This window comes from Gossypium hirsutum, chromosome A05, assembly GCF_007990345.1.
Source record: "Gossypium hirsutum isolate 1008001.06 chromosome A05, Gossypium_hirsutum_v2.1, whole genome shotgun sequence".
Lineage (NCBI taxonomy): Eukaryota > Viridiplantae > Streptophyta > Magnoliopsida > Malvales > Malvaceae > Gossypium > Gossypium hirsutum.
Window position 1 is genome coordinate 18008394 of NC_053428.1, and position 20486 is coordinate 18028879.

General features: G+C 37.4%; 2 protein-coding genes across 6 annotated transcripts; both read right to left on the minus strand.

Moving 5' to 3' along the window:
* Positions 1-3: 3 nt before the first annotated feature.
* On the minus strand, positions 4-3002 carry LOC107937570 (RNA pseudouridine synthase 2, chloroplastic-like). The gene is given in 9 exon segments (XM_016870468.2): positions 4-378; positions 595-697; positions 795-864; positions 867-969; positions 1052-1130; positions 1216-1418; positions 1507-1740; positions 1838-1981; positions 2052-3002. Coding segments are annotated over 9 exon segments (1296 nt in total). The 5' UTR covers positions 2394-3002; the 3' UTR covers positions 4-360.
* LOC121229433 (calcium-dependent protein kinase 29) lies at positions 2640-12517 on the minus strand. 5 transcript variants are annotated; one of them, XM_041113749.1, is made up of 10 exons: positions 11460-12515; positions 10223-10366; positions 9870-10022; positions 9587-9702; positions 9398-9415; positions 6364-6367; positions 3922-4067; positions 3699-3826; positions 3518-3617; positions 3031-3436 (listed from the first exon to the last, which is right to left on the minus strand). In XM_041113749.1, the coding sequence occupies exons 1-10, from the start codon at positions 12127-12129 to the stop codon at positions 3365-3367; spliced, it is 1551 nt and encodes a 516-aa protein (XP_040969683.1). In that variant the 5' UTR covers positions 12130-12515; the 3' UTR covers positions 3031-3364. The 5 variants fall into 5 exon arrangements, with proteins under 5 accessions (XP_040969680.1, XP_040969683.1, XP_040969684.1 ...); XM_041113750.1 differs by lacking the exons at positions 6364-6367; positions 9398-9415 and having other exon boundaries at positions 3922-4110; XM_041113746.1 differs by lacking the exons at positions 3031-3436; positions 3922-4067; positions 6364-6367; positions 9398-9415 and adding an exon at positions 2640-2989 and having other exon boundaries at positions 11460-12517.
* Between the last annotated feature and the right edge of the window lie 7969 nt (positions 12518-20486).

Below are 20486 nucleotides of genomic sequence, written 5' to 3' on the forward strand. Positions count from 1 at the left end.
GTCTTACTCAGAAATATTAAGTGCCCTGCTATTTCATATTTTCATCCCATGTTTAACACTTAAAATGTGGTTCATAACTCATAACACAGACAAGACGGATAAACTAAATTTTACCTATTTTCAGATAAATTTGATAAATTACAGGCAATGACTTTAGCCTTTCAAAATTCAACAAATGCAATTGCCCTTGGAATTCGGCTCATGGGAAAGGATGAAACCAAAAAAGAAAGTTGTAGCCTTAATGTTCTTGGTGATGGATGATAAGGCAAGTGTCGATTTCTTCTTTTTAATTGGAAGAGCCCCCCTTGATCTGAGTCTGCCCATAGATGAGTAGTATTTGTATGCCGCAAATAAATCTGATTATTCCTTAGAAATAGGCTGCAAGCGAGCAAACATGTTTAGGTTATCTTATGATGCATTTAGTCACAAAACGCTTTCTGGTCAACAGAACATTGCTTTCATGAAAGAACTTTGCCATCTAACATAAATGTGCAACTCTACCACATTAAGCATGCCTATCATTACCACAATGCATCATGCAGAAAATATAAGTCCAATGATACGAGTAGCTGGCATCTCAATCAGAAACTTTACCTTCTCTATGCCAATTTTACGAAGATGATTCAATATTTCACCAAAATCTGGAGGGGGTGGGCATGAAAACCGCATCTTCTCGCCTGAGTGGGGATGTTCAAAACTACAAAAGAATAGGCAGAAGCAAAAACTGATATCACTTTCTGATGTTTATGATTGAAACAGAAGCAAATACAATAGGTTAAGTTTTATCTTCTAACCCAAGGACTAAAGCATGAAGGTATGGCCTCTCCAATCTAGAAACCAGCCGTGAAAGTTCATCATTATAGTACGGGGGGTCCTAGGACGAAGCAGTGACAAGGCCATGTTCTTTGTCCCGCCATACACCTCATCACCCAACAAAGGAATTCCCATGTACTTTGCATGTGCACGAATCTACTTCACAAGCATACAAAGAAACAGATTATGAACACTGAACGAGATCTGATCTATGAACAACAAAACTGTAACTGTATACCTGATGAGTACGCCCGGTTTCCAGTCTCCATTGAACCAGTGCGGAACCACCACCAGCGAGCACTTCAATTACTTTATATCTGGTAAAAGGGAACGACCCTCATCTTTCTCCATTATTTATAGAACCATCAAGATAAAATGATGTAATGGAGTACTATAAATCACCTACTAGCAGCATGACGAGCCCGACCATGATGACTTAATCCTGGTACAGCAACCATCCGAATGCGGTTATTTGAATCACGGCCAATGGGAATGTCCACACGCCCAGCAGAAGCTGAAGGCACTCCACAAGTAAGACTAATGTAGACCCTCTGGATAGTGTGTTGCTTAAACTGTTCCGACAAATGGGCATGGGAATGTTCATCCTGCCATACACTAACTATATAACCTGAGGCTAGTTCCTTAATTTATGCAACTTGCATTAGCCAAGAGAAAAAAACAAAAAGGACTAACCTTTGCAACAACAAGCAAACCACTGGTGCCTTTATCCAATCTATGTACAATCCCTGGCCGAACAGAAGCTGGTCCTGCACTGGCGCCATGGAAAATATCTTGTTCATCATCAGACATATCCTCTGTGTCAAAAAGGACTTCCTTTTCAGACGATGCCACTGTGGGTAAACTACAATGGTGGAGAATTCCATTTACTAATGTCCCATTAGCATTTCCAGGTGCTGGATGAACAACCTCAACCAAATAAAGCAATGCCATTGGCAAATGTCAGACTTTTACAGCCGAAAGTGAACTTGAAATAAATTTTCTTTTAAAGGTCAAATTAAATTACCATGTGGGAAGGTTTATTAACGACAAGAACATGGTCGTCCTCGAAAACTATATCCAATGGAATATCTTCAGGTTCGGCTTTCAATGGTTGCAGATCGGAAATTACACAATTAACCTTATCTCCAGCTCTCAGGCTATGCGAGACCTAATTAGAAACTTAACAAGTTAAAACTCAGAATTGTCCAAATGTAATAGTAAAGGTAAAAATGAGTTACCTTGTCGACGACGCGGCCATTGACCTTTACAAGGCCTGATTTTATACTGGACTGCACACGAGCTCTGCTGATGCCTTGAATTCGAGAGGAGATCCAGGAATCGAGCCGAAGCTTGCCTTGCTTGGTCTCATCCACGGTTTCTTCAAGTTGAACGCCTGCATAGCTGGTTCTTATCGGTTCTTCATGTTTGGCGGCAGAAGTGGAAATGGAGATGGCCCTAAGGATTCTTGAGATCGTGAAGGGAAGAAATTTAGGGTTTCGAGAGGAGAGCAGGAGGAAAGAAGGGGAGATTTGAAGGGCTTTAGATGAAGGAAACGGGCAACAAGTGTAGAGCGGTACCATTCCGACTCCCTGCTCCAACCCAAATTAAGAACCGGTTTAACAAGCTGTTTTGAGAGTAAAATAGAGGCAACAGAACACCCAGGCCCACCTTATCTTTATAAAAACAATAGATGATTAATTTTTATTAGTATTTTAAGAGTTTTAATTTTTAACAATTCAATCCTATCATCATAATAAAAAAAAACAGCATCCATTCTTGCATGGGAGACGAGTCAAGTCTGAATCAAAAGCAAGTGCAAGCAAACATTTAATTAACAAAACTCTGCTAGTTGTATTGTATAATTCATAAGCAACACTTGGGTAGGGGAAAGTATATAACACTCTCTTCCATGCAGGAATGGTTGAATGCCTTGCTGTTGTCTTCCTTCTTATTCTCACGATTGAAGCTTTGGCGGCTGACTTTCGAATCCGTTTTCATGTTGCTGTTTGGCTTGTCCCCTCGCGGCTCATGTTTTCCTCTTCACCATGATTGAAATGAGCTTCAGCTTCTGTTGGCCCCCTGTTTTCTGGTTTCTTATTGCTCCTGTGCTATTTTTCTTCTTTTTGCTTGGATTAGGTCTTCTTATGGTCCGCTTCTTCTGCTGTAACTGTCTCTTCTGAAGTACGAAAGTTTTCAAATAAAAAAAAAAATGATCTCTGAACTCAGAAACCCACGGTTCTCCATATGAAAAATAATAATATTACAGAGTACATGATTTGGGGGAGAGAGAAACACACTCTTTTTCTTTTATTTACCTTTCCTCCCACTTTTGTTGAGAAATTTGAGATGCCATTTCTATCTACATACAAAACAAAAGCTAAAAACTACATGGATTCGGAATGATGATCATCATGTCATAATTGGTGTTTAAAGATGGAAAGAGAAAGAGCCCAGAAGTAGCCAACAAGATGATCTAAATTTGGTGAAGTTCCTTTTTAGCTTTTCATGGAACATGCAGTGGCAGCAGCAGTGTTTCTTTCTCATCTGTCTTTCACATCCCATCCCCATCTTGAGTTCCCCTTTTCATCATGGCTACAAATTCCTCATAATTGATTCTCCCATCCTATATCATATCTACACTCATGCATCCGACACCATTGGCAAAGGAAGAAATTTATGAAGGATTAGAACAAATAGATTTTACCTTGTCAGTATCAACATCCTCAATGACTTCATCTATTGTAGCCTCATCTCCCATCCCATACTGAGTCATAGCTTGTCTTAATTCATCTCTCGTGATAAACCTGAATGAAAGGTGGGGGGGAGAATTATACTAAAGTCAAACAAGCAAAGATGTCATAGGAAGAGTCGTGGAATACACTAACCCATTGCTATCCTTGTCGAAGTAGTTGAAAGCCTTGCGTATGTTATCTTCCCTGTCGAGCCTATGTCGATGCATTGTAGCTGTGACAAATTCAATGTAATCAATGGTTCCACTCTTGTCAACATCAGCCTGGTAATAAAATTTAGACATTCAGAAGTTGGCAGTTGTTTGCATCTCAAGCTTTGTTTCACTATGTAAACCAACAAAAAAAAGGGAACTGTTACAGCATCCATAAGCTGCTTTATTTCTGGTTCAGTTAGCTTAGATCCTAATCGAGCTAATCCATCCCTGAGTTCTTCAAGTGTTATTGTACCACTTCCATCCGTGTCAATGTTGTTGAACATCTGCTGTAAGCCCTTCTTCTCTTCTTCTGATGATAGGTTTGTTGAAAAGTCAACAAAGGTAGGAAGCAACTTGTTAAAAAGGTTGAGCAAGTTGCACCGAATGTTGAAAAGTTGAATGGGATAATTGCAATTTTGGTCCCTAATTTTTTAGGCCATTTGCAAGTTAGTCCCTGAACCTCAACTATAAATAGGCCTTTTCATTTTTCATTTCAACCATCCCAACCAATCTTTCTCTCTTAGTTTTCTCTCTTCTCCCATTTGAGAATTCTTAAGGAATTCTATTTGTTTGTAATAGTTTGGAGATAGTAAAGTTATCATCTGGTGTTAGTGCCCGAGGACGTAGGTATAATTACCGAACCTCGTTAAAACTCTTGTGTTCTTTCTTGTCCTATTTTTCTTTCAATATTTGAGGGTATAATAGTAGTATTTAATTGTGCTATTAAATTACTATAGAAGGGATATTTTGTCTAAGGAAAGACTTGGTATTTAAGAGATCCATGTGATCCACCTCTCTTCCCTGGGAATTGAACTTTGTGTGATTTTTTAGTACAATAATTTACACGCTTCCGACCCTATTGGAACAACAAGTGGTATCAAGAGCCGAAGGTTAATCGTAGTATGCTCTGTGGTTGCAGTTTAAACTGATCTTCCACATCAGAAAAGATTTCCTTAGGTATATATTGAAAGATTATGGAGAAAACGGTCGGTGTAGGAGCTTCAACATCGTCCATGTGGACAAGACCGACAATTGCAAATGCAAGACTGGCCGTGGAGATCTTTGATGGCACAGGCCATTTTGGTATGTGGCAAAGTGAGGTTCTAGATGCCCTTTTTCAGCAGGGTCTAGACATTGCCATTGATGAAGAGAAACCAGATGATGTTCAGGAGAAAGATTGGAAGGCGATCAATCGGTTGGCATGTGGCACAATTCGATCATGCCTTTCTCGAGAGCAGAGGTATGCTTTTTCAAAGGAGACTTCTGCAAATAAGTTGTGGGTAGCACTTGAAGAAAATTTTTTGAAGAAAAACAGTCAAAATAAGCTCCACTTGAAGAAAAGACTGTTTCGCTTCACATACGTCCCAAGTACTACAATGAATGATCACATCACCAAATTTAATCAGTTAGTCACTGATTTGCTGAATATGGATGAGACATTCAAAGATGAAGATTTGGCTTTGATGCTGTTGGGGTTACTTCCTGAGGAGTTTGAGTTCCTAGAAACTACTCTACTTCATGGCAGGAGTGATATATCTCTGAGCGAAGTCTGTGCGGCCTTATACAGTTATGAACAGAGAAAGAAGGACAAACAGAAAAACTCAATCAGAGATACAGAAGCTTTAGTAGTCCGAGGTCGTTCATACACTCGGAAGAAAACTCAAAAGGGGAGATCAAAGTCAAAGTCCAGACTCGGGAAAGATGAATGTGCTTTTTGTCATGAGAAAGGCCACTGAAAGAAAAATTGTCCAAAGCTGAAGAATAAGGGAAAAGCTGCTGTAGATGCTTGTGTTGCTAAGCATGATACTAGTGACTCTGAACTATCACTGGTTGCATCATCATCGTCGTTCCATTCAGATGAGTGGATATTGGATTCGGGTTGTACCTATCATATGTCCCCTAACCGGGAGTGGTTCTCTGATTTAGTAGAACTAAATGGAGGAGTTGTTTATATGGGCAATGGCAATGCCTGTAAAACTGTTGGGATAGGTTCAATCCAATTAAAGAATCAAGATGGATCAACCAGAGTTCTGACTGATGTTCGGTACGTGCCCAGTTTGAAGAAAAATCTCATCTCATTGGGAGCCTTGGAATCCAATGGTTCAGTTGTTACTATGAGAGATGGGATTTTGAAAGTGACATCTGGCGCACTTGTGATATTGAAGGGCATCAGGAAAAATAACTTGTATTACTACCAAGGTAGTACAGTTATTGGAGCAGTCGCTACAGCTTCCGGTAACAAAGACTTGGACTCAATGCAGTTGTGGCATATGAAGTTGGGACATGCCAGCGAAAAATCCTTGCAAATTCTGGCAAAGCAAGGATTGTTGAAAGGTGCAAAGGCTTGCAAATTAAAATTTTGTGAGCACTGTGTTCTGGGAAAGCAAAAGAGAGTGAAATTCGGCACTGCTATCCATAATACAAAAGGTATTTTGGAATATATTCACTCAGATGTGTGGGGGCCTTCCAAAACACCTTCGTTGGGAGGAAAACACTACTTTGTTACTTTTGTTGATGACTTTTCCAGAAGAGTTTGGGTGTATACCATGAAAACTAAAGATGAAGTGCTTGGAGTTTTTCTTAAATGGAAAACTATGATCGAAAACCAGACTGGTAAGAAAATCAAGCGGCTTAGGACGGACAATGGAGGGGAATATAAAAGTGATCCGTTCTTCGATGTGTGCCAAGAGTATGGTATTGTTCGACACTTCACAGTTAGGGATACACCACAACAGAATAGAGTGGCAGAGCGTATGAATCGAACATTGCTGGAGAAAGTTCGATGTATGTTGTCCAATGCTGGGTTGGGCAAGCAATTTTGGGCTGAGGCTGTGACATACGCTGGCCATCTTGTTAATCGTTTGCCATCATCTGCATTAGAAAGAAAAACTCCTATGGAGGTATGGTCTGGAAAACCGGCTACAGATTATGATTCCTTACATGTGTTTGGATCCACTGCATATTACCATGTGAAGGAGTCAAAGTTAGATCCGAGGGCAAAGAAAGCTCTCTTTATGGGAATCACTTCTGGAGTGAAGGGATTTCGTCTTTCGTGCTTAAGCACAAAGAAAATGATCTGTAGCAGAGATGTTACCTTTGATGAATCTGCCACATTGAAAAAGGTAGCAGATAAAGATATTCAGACGAGCAATACTCCACAGCAGGTGGAGTGTACTCCAAAACAGGTGGAGTTTGAGCAGATGGGGATTTGCCCAGTTAATAAGTCTAATTCACCAGCCACAATGGAGGAATTAGAGGTTGAAGAGGTTCTGACCCAAGAACCACTAAGTACACCAGAACCAGTTGCAGTTGCAAGGCCACGGAGAGAAATTCGTAAACCTGCTCGATTTACTGATATGGTGGCCTACGCCCTTCCCGTTGTTGATGATATTCCTATCACTTATCAAGAAGCAATGCAAAGCTTAGAAAGTGATAAATGGAAAAGCGCCATGGATGAAGAAATGCAGTCTCTCCGGAAGAACAATACTTGGGAGTTGGCGCAATTACCAAAAGGTAAAAGGGCAATCGGATGCAAGTGGGTATTCGTAAAGAAAGATGGATCTCCTAGCAAGAAGGATATTCGCTACAAGGCAAGATTGGTAGCTAAAGGCTACGCTCAGAAGGAGGGAATTGACTACAATGATGTATTTTCCCCTGTTGTGAAGCATTCCTCCATTAGAATTTTGTTGGCCTTGGTAGCACAGTTGAATTTGGAGCTAGCTCAACTTGATGTTAAGACGGCTTTCTTGCATGGTGAGTTAGAAGAGGAGATCTATATGACTCAGCCAGAAGGATACACAGATGCTGGTGGTAGAAATTGGGTTTGTAAGCTTAACAAATCGCTATATGGATTGAAGCAATCCCCGAGGCAGTGGTACAAGCGATTTGATAGCTTTATGAGAAGGCAGAAGTACACAAGAAGCAAATATGACAATTGTGTGTATTTGCAGAAGCTGCATGACGGATCTTTCATTTATCTACTCTTGTATGTTGATGATATGTTAATCGCTTCGAAGAGCCAAAATGAGATAGATAAGCTGAAGGCTCAGTTGAATCAAGAGTTCGAGATGAAAGATCTAGGTGAGGCCAAGAAGATTCTCGGCATGGAGATAAGTAGAGATAGACCGAGAGGCAAGCTCTGTTTAAATCAGAAGCAATATCTGAAAAAGGTATTACAATGTTTTGGTGTAAATGAAAACACAAAACATGTAAGTACCCCACTTGCTTCTCATTTGAAACTTAGTGCTCAATTATCTCCGAAGACTGAAGATGAAAGAGAATATATGGCGAAAGTTCCATATGCTAATGCAGTTGGGAGTTTGATGTATGCGATGGTGTGTACGAGGCCTGACATTTCACAAGCTGTTGGAGTTGTGAGCAGGTATATGCATGATCCTGGAAAAGGACATTGGCAAGCTGTGAAATGAATTCTACGGTATCTTCGAAAAACCGTAGATGTTGGTTTAATTTTTGAACAGGATGAAGCACTTGGTCAGTTTGTAGTTGGATATGTTGATTCCGACTTTGCTGGTGATTTAGATAAACGTCGTTCAACTACGGGGTATCTGTTTACTCTTGCGAAAGCCCCAGTGAGTTGGAAGTCTACCTTACAGTCTACAGTAGCTGTGTCTACTACAGAGGCAGAATATATGGCAGTTACAGAAGCTGTTAAGGAGGCTATTTGGCTTAATGGATTATTGAAAGACTTGGGAGTTGTTCAAAGTCACATTAGTCTATATTGTGACAGTCAAAGTGCTATTCATTTAGCGAAAAATCAAGTCTATCATTCAAGAACCAAGCATATCGACGTAAGATATCACTTTGTGCGGGAAGTCTTTGAAAAAGGAAAAATTCTACTTCAGAAGATTCCGACAGCAGATAATCCCGCAGATATGATGACCAAGGTGGTAACAACAATCAAGTTTAATCATTGTTTGAACTTGATTAACATCCTGAGAATTTGAGCACCTTTAGGTGTATGGCGCTCGAGAGCGCATTTGGAGGCACTACAAAAGATAGCTTTATCGAATTTGGGGAGTTGAAGGAAGTATGTGAAGCTGTGATTATCCTAATCAAATCTTCAAGGTGGAGATTGTTGAAAAGTCAACAAAGGTAGGAAGCAACTTGTTAAAAAGGTTGAGCAAGTTGCACCGAATGTTGAAAAGTTGAATGGGATAATTGCAATTTTGGTCCCTAATTTTTTAGGCCATTTGCAAGTTAGTCCCTGAACCTCAACTATAAATAGGCCTTTTCATTTTTCATTTCAACCATCCCAACCAATCTTTCTCTCTTAGTTTTCTCTCTTCTCCCATTTGAGAATTCTTAAGGAATTCTATTTGTTTGTAATAGTTTGGAGATAGTAAAGTTATCATCTGGTGTTAGTGCCCGAGGACGTAGGTATAATTTACCGAACCTCGTTAAAACTCTTGTGTTCTTTCTTGTCCTATTTTTCTTTCAATATTTGAGGGTATAATAGTAGTATTTAATTGTGCTATTAAATTACTATAGAAGGGATATTCTGTCTAAGGAAAGACTTGGTATTTAAGAGATCCATGTGATCCACCTCTCTTCCCTGGGAATTGAACTTTGTGTGATTTTTTAGTACAATAATTTACACGCTTCCGACCCTATTGGAACAACAAGGTTTTCTGCTATCACCTTCCAGCAATCAAATTTCAAGGTATTAGCTGGAGGTAAAACTAAAGAACAGATATAACCGCCCTACATTATGTTATGTAAATTTGATATGGTTATCCGAGAAACATAGTTTAATACCTCTTGGATATGCAAGTTTCACATTTGTGAAAAACCAGAACCATGAGGTCATACCTTCAAGGCAAGTTTTTTAAGCTTGTTCATTACTCTGAACTGCTTCAACCTGCTAAGAACAGCACTATCAATAGGTTTATCTGATGCCTCACCACCCTCCTTCATCCATGGATGTTCTGATTCAAATACACAAAATGGAAAACAATAATGGCTCACTCATTATCAAACTATGTTCTGCGTTAAGGATGAATGCAACATCTAATGTTGTCAATCCGATTCTTTTGTTTCTTTTTTTCTAGAAATTTGCCTAGTAAAATTTTCAGATATATATATATATCTTTACCTAGGGCTTGAGCAGCTGTAATCCGTTTCTTAGGATCCCTTGCTAGCATCTTTCTGATGAGGTCCTTTGCACCTTCAGATATAGTTGGCCATGGCTGACTTTTTAAGTCAAGGTTACCTTCTGAAACTGCTTTAAAGATTTCTTTGTCGGTCTCTGCAACAAGTATCCATTAACAGATGAAAAGATATCAGAACCAAAAGCAAGCCATCGACAAACCAAATGCAGTTTAAGTTACTTAAATCTCTCTCAGGAAATTAAAGACCGAGTGACAGCCTGAGAGAACAAGTAGCCAGACAAGTTTGAGTCTCTCTTTGACTAATGAAGAAATCATCAAAAAAGGAAAGATCCCATACCACCCCAAAATGGAGGCACTCCACTAAGAAGAATGTATAAGATGACTCCAGCACTCCACACATCTATTTCTTTGCCATATTTCCGCTGTAAAACCTCTGGTGCAACATAATATGGACTTCCAACAAGGTCCTTATACATTCTACCTGAAAAAGTAATTAGCATTCAAGTGCTTTGTAGTTGATTACTTGGAAAACCTAATGCATAAACAAGTAGCAATACCTTTTTCATCCATCATTCGCTCATATCACTCATAAGAAGTAATTAAGAAAGGTGAAGTTGGGCAAAGAGGTTAACACATACACATATGATGTCACCAATTAGTCCATCATCTATTTCTTTTTCATTATGAAATTTAATCCTAATTGTATCAATTTTGATGGTTCAATGGCAATAACCACCAGTTTACCTAGAAATATGAAACTACATATTTAACTTAACCAGCTACTTAACAACCATAATCACATTATCTGATTTACAGATGAACTAAAATAGAGTAGTAATAATCCCTTATTTACTGAGAAAATCTGTCAACCATGCTGCTGAATAAGTAAAATCATGTTAGTTGGTTTGTAAGTATCAAAAAGGAACAGTGCTGCATAGGTGTTACCAAGATTTGATATGATATCACAGTCAGTATGAATCATTGAACCACTATTGGATAGAAATTGCCTCATGAGTGCGTTTATATATATACCAAAGTTGATATATAGATTAATTAGTGCTTTCACTGTCATAGCAATATATATAGTCTTTTGGACGTTAATATAACAGGGAAGCACCTGGTTTGGTCATGAATCATGATGCAACCTACCACGTGTTTCTGTTTCTAATTAGCCTTATTTTTTGCTCTGCCGTATGAACTCATTATTTAGCAAAAAATGAATAAATGATCATTGACTTGGTTGACCGGTCCCTTTCTTCATTGACTTGGTCTGGTTGACCCCATGATTATATCTAGAAAGCATAACGTGCAGAGCCCGCTTCCAGCTCCAATTGCTTCTAGCTTTTTATTTACTATGCAAAACTATTAAAAACACTTATTAAAAAAAATGAAAATCCACAACATAGTTTGAAAACAGTTGAGACTTTGATTAAGCTATGATCAATTCATGTTTGATTGCAAAAGGATCGAGAACACATATCATCCAAGATTCAATGGAGAAAGCTTGAATTTTAGGAGCAAAAGGATAATAAATAAAAGAGAAATCGAGTAGTAACAAAGTGATAGAACCCAACCTTCCTCAATGAAGACAGAGAGTCCAAAATCAGTGGCCTTTATTTGAGAATCCTCATCCTTGCTAACCATCAAGAAGTTCTCAGGTTTCAAGTCCCTATGCATAACCCCCATAAAATGACAGGCATGCACCACATTCATAATCTGCCTACAAATGGAAGACGCTTGGCGTTCAGAATAACTCCTTTTGGCTGTGATCCTATCAAAAAGCTCGCCACCTGAGCACAACTCCATCACCAAATGCAGATTCCGGGCATCTTCATAAGCACCTTTGAACTCCACAATATTTGGCTGCCCGGTAAGATGCTGCAGTATCGAAATCTCTCTCCTAACATCACCAACGTCCTTGTCAGTGGTTAGTTTACGCCTGGAAATGGACTTGCAGGCGTATTCTCGTTTCGTAGCCTTTTCAATACAAAGATAAGTGATGCCAAACTGACCTCTCCCCAATTCTTTGCGAAGATCATAAAGAGAGGTGATGTCAACGTAAGGTTTGAGCAAAATGGTTCCAGTCTGGGAAGATGAAGGAGCTTTAGAGAAAGAAGGGTTTTGGCCTCCCGAGGTTGATACTGTCAATGGTTGGTACGGAAGGGGAGGAGAATCAGAAGAGGACGACACTGGGATTTCATGAGATTTGCTGAAGCAACGGCAGAGAGATTGGCAGATACCCATAGATGACGACAGTGAAGAAAACAGACGGGTTGGAGAAAAAAAGTAAATGTCTTTTTTTTTGTCAGAATGGATGGGTATGATTTCCTGAAATAGGCACCCAGCAAACAAACTAGTTTTGGTTACACGGTGTTGCTTTATTAGTTAGGTGCTTTGCTTTTGCCTCCTTGATGGTCTCGAGTATCATTCCTTTGAACTTTTCTTTTTCCTTCTTTTTTTTTTTTTTGCCCTTTTTGACACTCACCAGTCACCACAAACTGTGTTGTGCTGTACTGTGCTTTGCTTTGCTTGGATGTGCGGTGAAAGAGAGAGGAAACAAATAAAAATGGAAGAGGCAGAGGAAGAGGAAAAGGATATGCTTGGTGTTTCGTTTCGGAGTTTACATGGGTTGTTAAACCAAGCAATCTTACGCGTTTTAATATCTTCGCCTTTCTTGTTTCATCCGATTTCATAGCCTCATTTTTCATTTGTAAGAAATCCCATCCATAGGCCAAAGCCCAAAGAAACCGTGGAGACCCATTTCGGAAAAGCTGGCGAACAAATCACTAGGTACCTCAAAATTAAACTGGACCATTTTACCAATAAAGGCCCATTTCCAACTTTATTTATGGTAATGGGGCAATTTTTTATTATTTACCGGAAAGGGTTGAAATATGCAATACGCATCCAAGTAGGAGCGTTTTTAGGTGAAATTTCAGTAAATTGCATCCCTAGGGGAGCGATTTTGCCATGTCAGCACAAAATGCACTAATGTGATAGTGTTTTGCTGACGTGGCAAAATCGCTCCCCTAGGGACACGATTTGCTCCGTGTTTTTCTAGAGTTATGTTTTTTTGCATGTTGCCTCTAGGATTTTTTTGGCATAGGGTTTTAAGGTTTTGTTAAAATAATTTAAAGTTAAGGTTAAGGTTTTGTTAAAATAATTTAGGTTTAGGGTTTAGGGTTTAAGTTTTTGTTAAAATAATTTAGGTGTAGGGTGTAGGGTTTAAGAATTTTAAAAAATAAATCAAGGTTTAGAGTTTTTTCTAAAAATTAATTAAATTAGGTTTTAGGGCTTTTAAATAAATTAATTAAATTAGGGTTTAGAGTTTTTAAGAAAATTAATTAAATTAGGGTTTAGTTTTTTTAAAAATAATTTTGTGTTTAGATTTAGGGCTTAGGAAAAATTATATTGACAATAAGGATTTTTTTTCCTACAGTAGTTTCAGAAAAATTAATTTTAAGAAGACAATTCTGAAAAGATAATGTCAAAAATGCTTCAAGTAGAATGCACTATTAGCAAAATTACTGAAAAAAGCTCCTACGTGGACACTCTTTTTCTACAATAGTTCCTAAAAAATAATTTTGAGAAGGTGGTTCTGAACAAATAGTGTCAAAAACGCTTCAAGCAGGATGCACTGTCAGCAAAATTACTAAAAAAAACTCCCACGTGGACGCTCTTTTTCTACAGCAGTTCTTAAAAAATAATTTTGAGAAGACGGTTCTGAACAAATGGTGTCAAAAACGATTCAAGCAGGATGCACTGTCAGCAAAATTGATGAAAAAAGCTTCCACGTGGACGCTCTTTTTATTCAGTAGTTCCTATTTGGCCTTAGGCTATAAATGAGCCAAATTTCATTCTTAGGTTGCATAAGCTGCAGCAAGAAAAATTAGAGAGACTGAGCAGAATAAAAATTAAAGATGAGTGAATGTATTAGTGCTATTATTTACCATGATGATGAGGTCCGTGACATTGAGGACGACGTTATTTTTTTATCGGAGAACACAACGCAAGTGCTTTTTAACCAGAACATAGATTTGACAGAACTTCGTAAAAGAATTAGGCACAAAATATTCGGAACAACGTTAATGATGGTTTCGTCTATTAAGTATTGATTTTGTACTTCAATTGATCCCGTGACATATGACTCATTTGATATCAAAAGTGGTCGTAGCTTGAATGCGATGGTGCAAACTCATCTCGTTAATGGATCACTTTATCTTGAGTTATATGTACAATTTTCATCTCCAAATGAAGCATTTGCGACTTCAACATCTACTACTATTTGAGAAGAATATACGTCCCCTACCCGACACTCCATTAGTGGGAGGCAGAACACGGAAGCTTCCGTGTTTGGTGGAAGTATGGAATACACAACTCTTACACGACACTCAGTTAGTAGATGGGATATGCACATCAGTAGGTCGATGTTCGATGATGGAAATACATGTTGGGGAATGACATCAACTTTTAGTGGTTAACAATTCATATCTGATTAGAGACGTTATGAAACGTCCATAAAAAGGGATGATATACTCCTTACGAGGTCCACCGGCTAGGGGACCTTGTACGTTGCAGATGATGGTGGGTTGGATAATGAGTTCGATGTGCATCCACCTCAAAAGCCCGACCCAGATGGTGCAGAAGTTGCATTATTTTCTGAATCGAAACTTGTTCCAACCCAACCTGAAGATGTTGAAAGGGTCCAGATGAAGATGTAGAAGATCCACGATTTAGGACGTATTCGCCTCCAGTCCACATACATAATATTGATCTACAGGCAGATGATGGGTTGGAGTTTCCGGATCTACCATATAGAAAGTGTAATCGTACAAGTTCATCATTGGATTCGGATGAATTGGAAGTTAGTAAGGAGTTTTACAGTAATGATAGTTTTCTTGGTGCATTGAAATAACATAGCATCATGAACGGGGTTAACTACAATGTGGTTAAATCCAAATCTGAGAAGTTTAAGGCAGTGTGCAGTGCAAAACGGTACATGTTCATGGAAAATCATGGCTTCACTTAGGAAAAAGACAAGCTTGTGGGAGATAAAAAAGTACAAAGGTCTACATACCTGTGCTGCTAGTACAGTATCACTAGGTGTTTAGGGTTTTTAAATAATACTGTTATTACTTAATGCTGCATTATTTAAAGTACTTCGTTGATAGATGTTCTATAAGATCATCTCAATATGAATTTAGATATGATAGCTAGTTTAATATTACCGACAGTGAAGGCATATCCCAGGACTTCTGTATTGGTCTTAATTGCCAATATTCGTAGCCAATTGAGGTACACCCCCTTTTACCGTAATGCTTGGATAGCTAAAAAGAAGGTGTTAGAAAAGATGCATAGTGGGTGGGACGCTTCATATAATGAGGTATGGCAGTCGTGTCAAGTACTAGGGAGGTACGTCCCAGGTTACATAACAGACATTGGAACGGGCCTTGCATACTACAACGATCGATTGCTCCGTTGATGCCAAGTGTTCAAACGTCTGTTTTGGAGCTTTAAGTAATGTCGGGATGCATTTGTGTATTGCAAGTCATTGGTACAAATTAACTATACATTTATGTATGGTAGATATACCCATCTGCTATTGCTAGTTGTGGTGCAGGATAGCGGTGAAAGAATTATTCCGATTGCGTTTACAATAACACTGGGAGAGTCAAGTGAAGATTGAGATTTCTTTCTTTCTAGGTTAAGATGGCATGTCTGCCCCCTACTTGATATTTGCGTTATACTAGCTGCAATTGAGCGATAGGAAAGCCTGTGGGATCGCACACACCATCGGTATTATCTAAGGTACATTGCGTCCAACTACTACGGACAATATCAGTCTACCACTGTACGATCGCAAGTGACCAACATGGGTATTTAATCTCTATTAATATAATTTCGTTTGTAATATTCAATTTATTTTGAATGGTAGAGTGGTATGTAATTTTCGCTATCAACTTATATTGGCAGGGTACGAGATCAATAAGGACAGTTTTCATAAGATGTTGGCGATTTTGTGTTCAAATAACGATGTAACAACCCAAAATCCGTGGGCACCAGAAAAGTGTGTTATCGGGCCTCCGTAAATAAGTTCGAAAATAATTATTAAAAATATTTATGAGTCTAGTAGTGTGTTTAATTAGGTTTTAATTAAGTAAATTTAGCTTAATTTAGAGTAATTAGTAAAAAGGATTAAATTGAATAAGAGTAAAAGTTTAATTATAGATTAAAGAAAAATTAGAAGGACTTAAGAGGAAATTAAACCATTTCCTATAGCTGAGGCAGTTTAACGTGAAAAATATTAAAGATTTTATTGATTAAAAAAATATATATTTATTTAATAAATAAGTATATTATATTATATTATATTATATTATATTATTATATATAAAAGAAACAAATAAGTTAAAAGAAACAGAATGAAAGCAAACGAAACAGAGAAGAACAGGGGAGAAAGAAAGGAAAGAAGAAAGAAAAGGGGAAATAAGGTTTATGAAGCTTGGAGTTAATTGGTAAGCTCAATCAAGTCCTTTTCTCATAATTTTGATATTTTAGAAGTCTTAAAACAAGTTTTTGATGAAATTAAGTTGTTAGTTTGGAAGTTCTTAGGTTTTTAAACAAAGTTCATGTTGAATAAAATGATGAAATAGGGGTTTAATTGAACGAAATTCAAGTTAGAATAGATATAAGGATTGAATTGAAAAGTAAGCTATAAGTTTTGTGTTTTAGGGACTAGATTGAGGAAAATTTGGAATTAAGAAAATATGTTAAAAATTTAATAGTTAAATTTGAGTTTAAATGAAATTTGAATAGGAATAAGGTGTGAATTGGTGTTATAAATTTGGTTATTAACATTTTTCATCAAAACAGTTTTGGGAAGTAGCAATGGTCTGACTTTGAAAATTCACTAAAAATTTTATAAATTGAACTAGAGGATGAACAAAATATGGAATTAAAGCTTATTGAGTCTAGTTTCTTATAGTAGAAACAATGTAAGCAATTAATTGATGAATCAAGAGATATTTGAAATTTTGTAATACTGGTTCGGGGTGATTTCGAGATGTCCTGTTTTAACTTTGGAAAATCATTAAAAATTGTACAAAAATTATTATGGAGTGTAATTTATATATGTGAACTCCTTAATGAATCTAGTTTCAAAATAAATAAACAAGAACCTTATTCGAGTTCTGTACAATGAGATAATTTAGTTTTAGTAGAGAGAGGTCAGAACTGTCAAATGAAATAACAGGGGAGTATTTAACGAATAAACTGTATTAAATGGCTAGACCAAAAATTCTGGAAATTTTATGATTAGAAGATATATGAGTCTAGTTTTAAGAAAAATTTACGGATATTAATTTGGAGTTTCTTAGCTCAAGATATAAATAATTTAGTAACAATGACTCAAGTAGACAGCTTAATGGTGAAATTATATATATACATTAAAAATGGTTAAATTTGCATGTTTAGGCTCATGAATTAAATTGAATCATGTTGTATTGATGATTATAAATTATTATTTTCGTAGCCAACAAAGAACCTGAAGCATCAGCATCGAAAGGAAAGGAGAAAGTCATCGAGTACTAAAACGGGAGAATTACGGTGTGTATTACTATAATTCGAATTTTAATTATTATTGATTGCTGAATTTTTTTTATTGTTATGTATGGTAAGTAAGACTTGAGGTAAGTATGTGAAATTGATATGAATATTGAGTGAAAATGAAAGTGATGCAAATTGAATCAAATTGAATTGAATAAGTGAATTATGGAAGATGTAATTATTTGAAAAGCGTATTGATTGAAAAATGATTGGTGATTTGAATTGTGAATTGAAAGTGATATAGGATTGAGAAAGTGAATTGAATACCCTATTAACTAGTCGGGCTGAGTCGGATATAGTTGGCATGCCATAGGATTGGAAGTGTTCAGGGATACTTCGACCTCGAGTCGATGAGACACTGGGTGTCACTATATTTCTTCGGATAGATTCGATGAGGTATTGGGTACCAACTTTACTTTGGCTAGGCCGATGAGACACTGGGTGTCAACTATTACTTCGAACTATCCGATGAGGCACTGGGTGCCATATTGGTGTGTTTGGTTGGATCCGTGTATCCGCCAAAGTCCGAGTTACGTTAATAGGGTGAAAAATTGAAATGTGAATTTGAGGCATTGAAACGAGAAAAATAAATTGAATTACGAATTGAAATTGGAATTGTGATAATAAGAGAAAAATATGAAATGTATATTCATAAGTGATATAAATTTAAGTTTGAGAAAATACATTGATTTATGAATTAGTACATATGACATTAATTGTTAGGTATTTTAATATTTATGTTTTTACTATTGTTGATATAATTTGAATTATGGTAATATCACTGAGTATATCCATACTCAGCGTACGGTTGTTTCCGTGCGCAGGTTAGTAGAAGTCAAGTGTCCCGGTTCAGCATCCAGAACATTCCCGACTCCAACACAAATTTGGTGATGTATATTTTTCTTTTGGGTAAAGGTGGCATGTACATAGGTGTTATATAGTCACTTGAATATGCATATTACTTTGGGTAGTGAAGGTTGAATTATAAGATTTAGATGGTTAAATGAAATGGTAAGAAAAGTATATGATATTTTGATACATGAACATTAAGTTGTTAAATGAATGAAGTTTTTAATCAATTTTGAATGATACTATGATAGTTATTAAGTTGAAATTATGTTAATGATATAAATATTAGTTATATGAATGTGAAAAATTGGTGCTGGTTGTTTTAGTTTGAATTTGCAGAAGGTTTTAGGTAAAAATAAGCAGACCGAAATTTTTATAAAAAAAAATTCAGAATATTCGAACAAGTTCCGTTCTACTTTTAACACGTGCTTGAACTTTGAGAGTTCAAGATAGGGACTCAATTATTATATTATACCATAAAAGTTATATTAATTGTAAATTATTAGTAAGTTGTCTGATATGTCCGGTAATGCCTCATAACCTCGTTCCGGTAACGGTTTGGGGTTAGGAGGTGTTACAATTGTTGGTATCAGAGCTATCAGGTTTAGCCGATTCTCGGGCTAAATTGGGCTCGGAAGTGAGTTTAGAAGTACATGCCACTGTCGAGTCGAAATTGAGTCGGGATTTCTGGATGCTAATGTATTTATTTGATTTTGTTTTATAGATAAAATGTCAGATGAAAGAATGGATAATGTTGAACAGGAAATGTATACTGGAAGACGAGAATTAGAAAAAACTGAATCTGTTACACCTGGTGTGGATCCGTTAAATAATCAATCTCCTAACGTAGGGAGAGAAAGAAATACCTCACAAGTGTTAAGAGATATAGCTGATGCATTACAGCATATAGTGAAAGCTATACCTGCTACTACATCTGTACCTACTGTTAGACAGGCCCCGATTAAAGAGGTACGAAAATATGGTGCCACGGAATTTCAAGGATTAAAAGGAGCTGATACATCCGTTGCTGAAAATTAGATAGAAACAACAAAAAGAGTTTTGCAACAATTAGACTGCACCCCCCGAGAAAGTCTGATATGTGCTATATCACTGTTACAAGGAGAAGCGTATCTCTGGTGGGAATCTGTGGTTAGACATTTGTCGGATGATCAGGTAACTTGGGACTTATTTCAAAAAGAATTTCAGAAGAAGTATATTGGGAAATTGTACATCGAAGAGAATAAGCAAGAGTTTTTATTGTTGAAACAGGGGAATATGTCAGTACTGGATTATGAGCGAGAGTTCTCTAGATTGAGCAGGTATGCTTTAGAATATGTTCCAACCGAGGCTGATAGTTGTAAACGATTTCTACGGGGACTACGAGATGAAATCAAGATTCAATTGGTAAGTCTCAAAATTACTGAACTTGTTGATCTGGTCGAGCGAGCAAAAATGATAGAACAAGTACTGGGCCTGGATAAAAAATCAAAAATTGGTAAATCAGCTGGGAAACTTATGGGAACTACTAGTTTTAATCCATTACCGAAGAGATTCAAAGAATCAAGAAGTGACTGGAAATCTAGTTTTAGTTCAGACAGAGGTGGTAGAAGCAGAGGTAAACAGATGACAGTAACTACTAGCAGTGTGAGAGGTCCATCTCGAGGTGTAGAAATTCCAGACTGTGAGCACTGCGGAAAGAAACACAGAGGAGAATGTTGGAAAGTAACTAGAGGTTGCTTTAGATGTGGTTCTACAGACCATTTTATCAGAGACTGTCCGAATACTGATAGTGCTGCACCTGTATCATCACAAAGATCAGTATCTACTGCTAGAGGCAGAGGGTCAGGTAGAGGTAATTCGGCTTCCAGAGGAGGTGCTGGTAGAAGGAGCAGTGATATTGCTACTCAGCAGTCTGAAGCCAGAGTACCAGCTAGAGCTTATGTGGTCAGAAAACGAGAAGAAGGCGATACACATGATGTTGTTGCAGGTATATTTCTATTGTATTCTGAGCCTATTTATGCTTTAATTGATCCGAGTTCGTCACACTCTTATATAAATTCAAAACTAGTCGAATCGGGGAAATTAGAATCTGAAATGTCTAAAGTTTCTATAGAAGTGTCTAGCCCTTTGGGACAAACGGTGTTAGT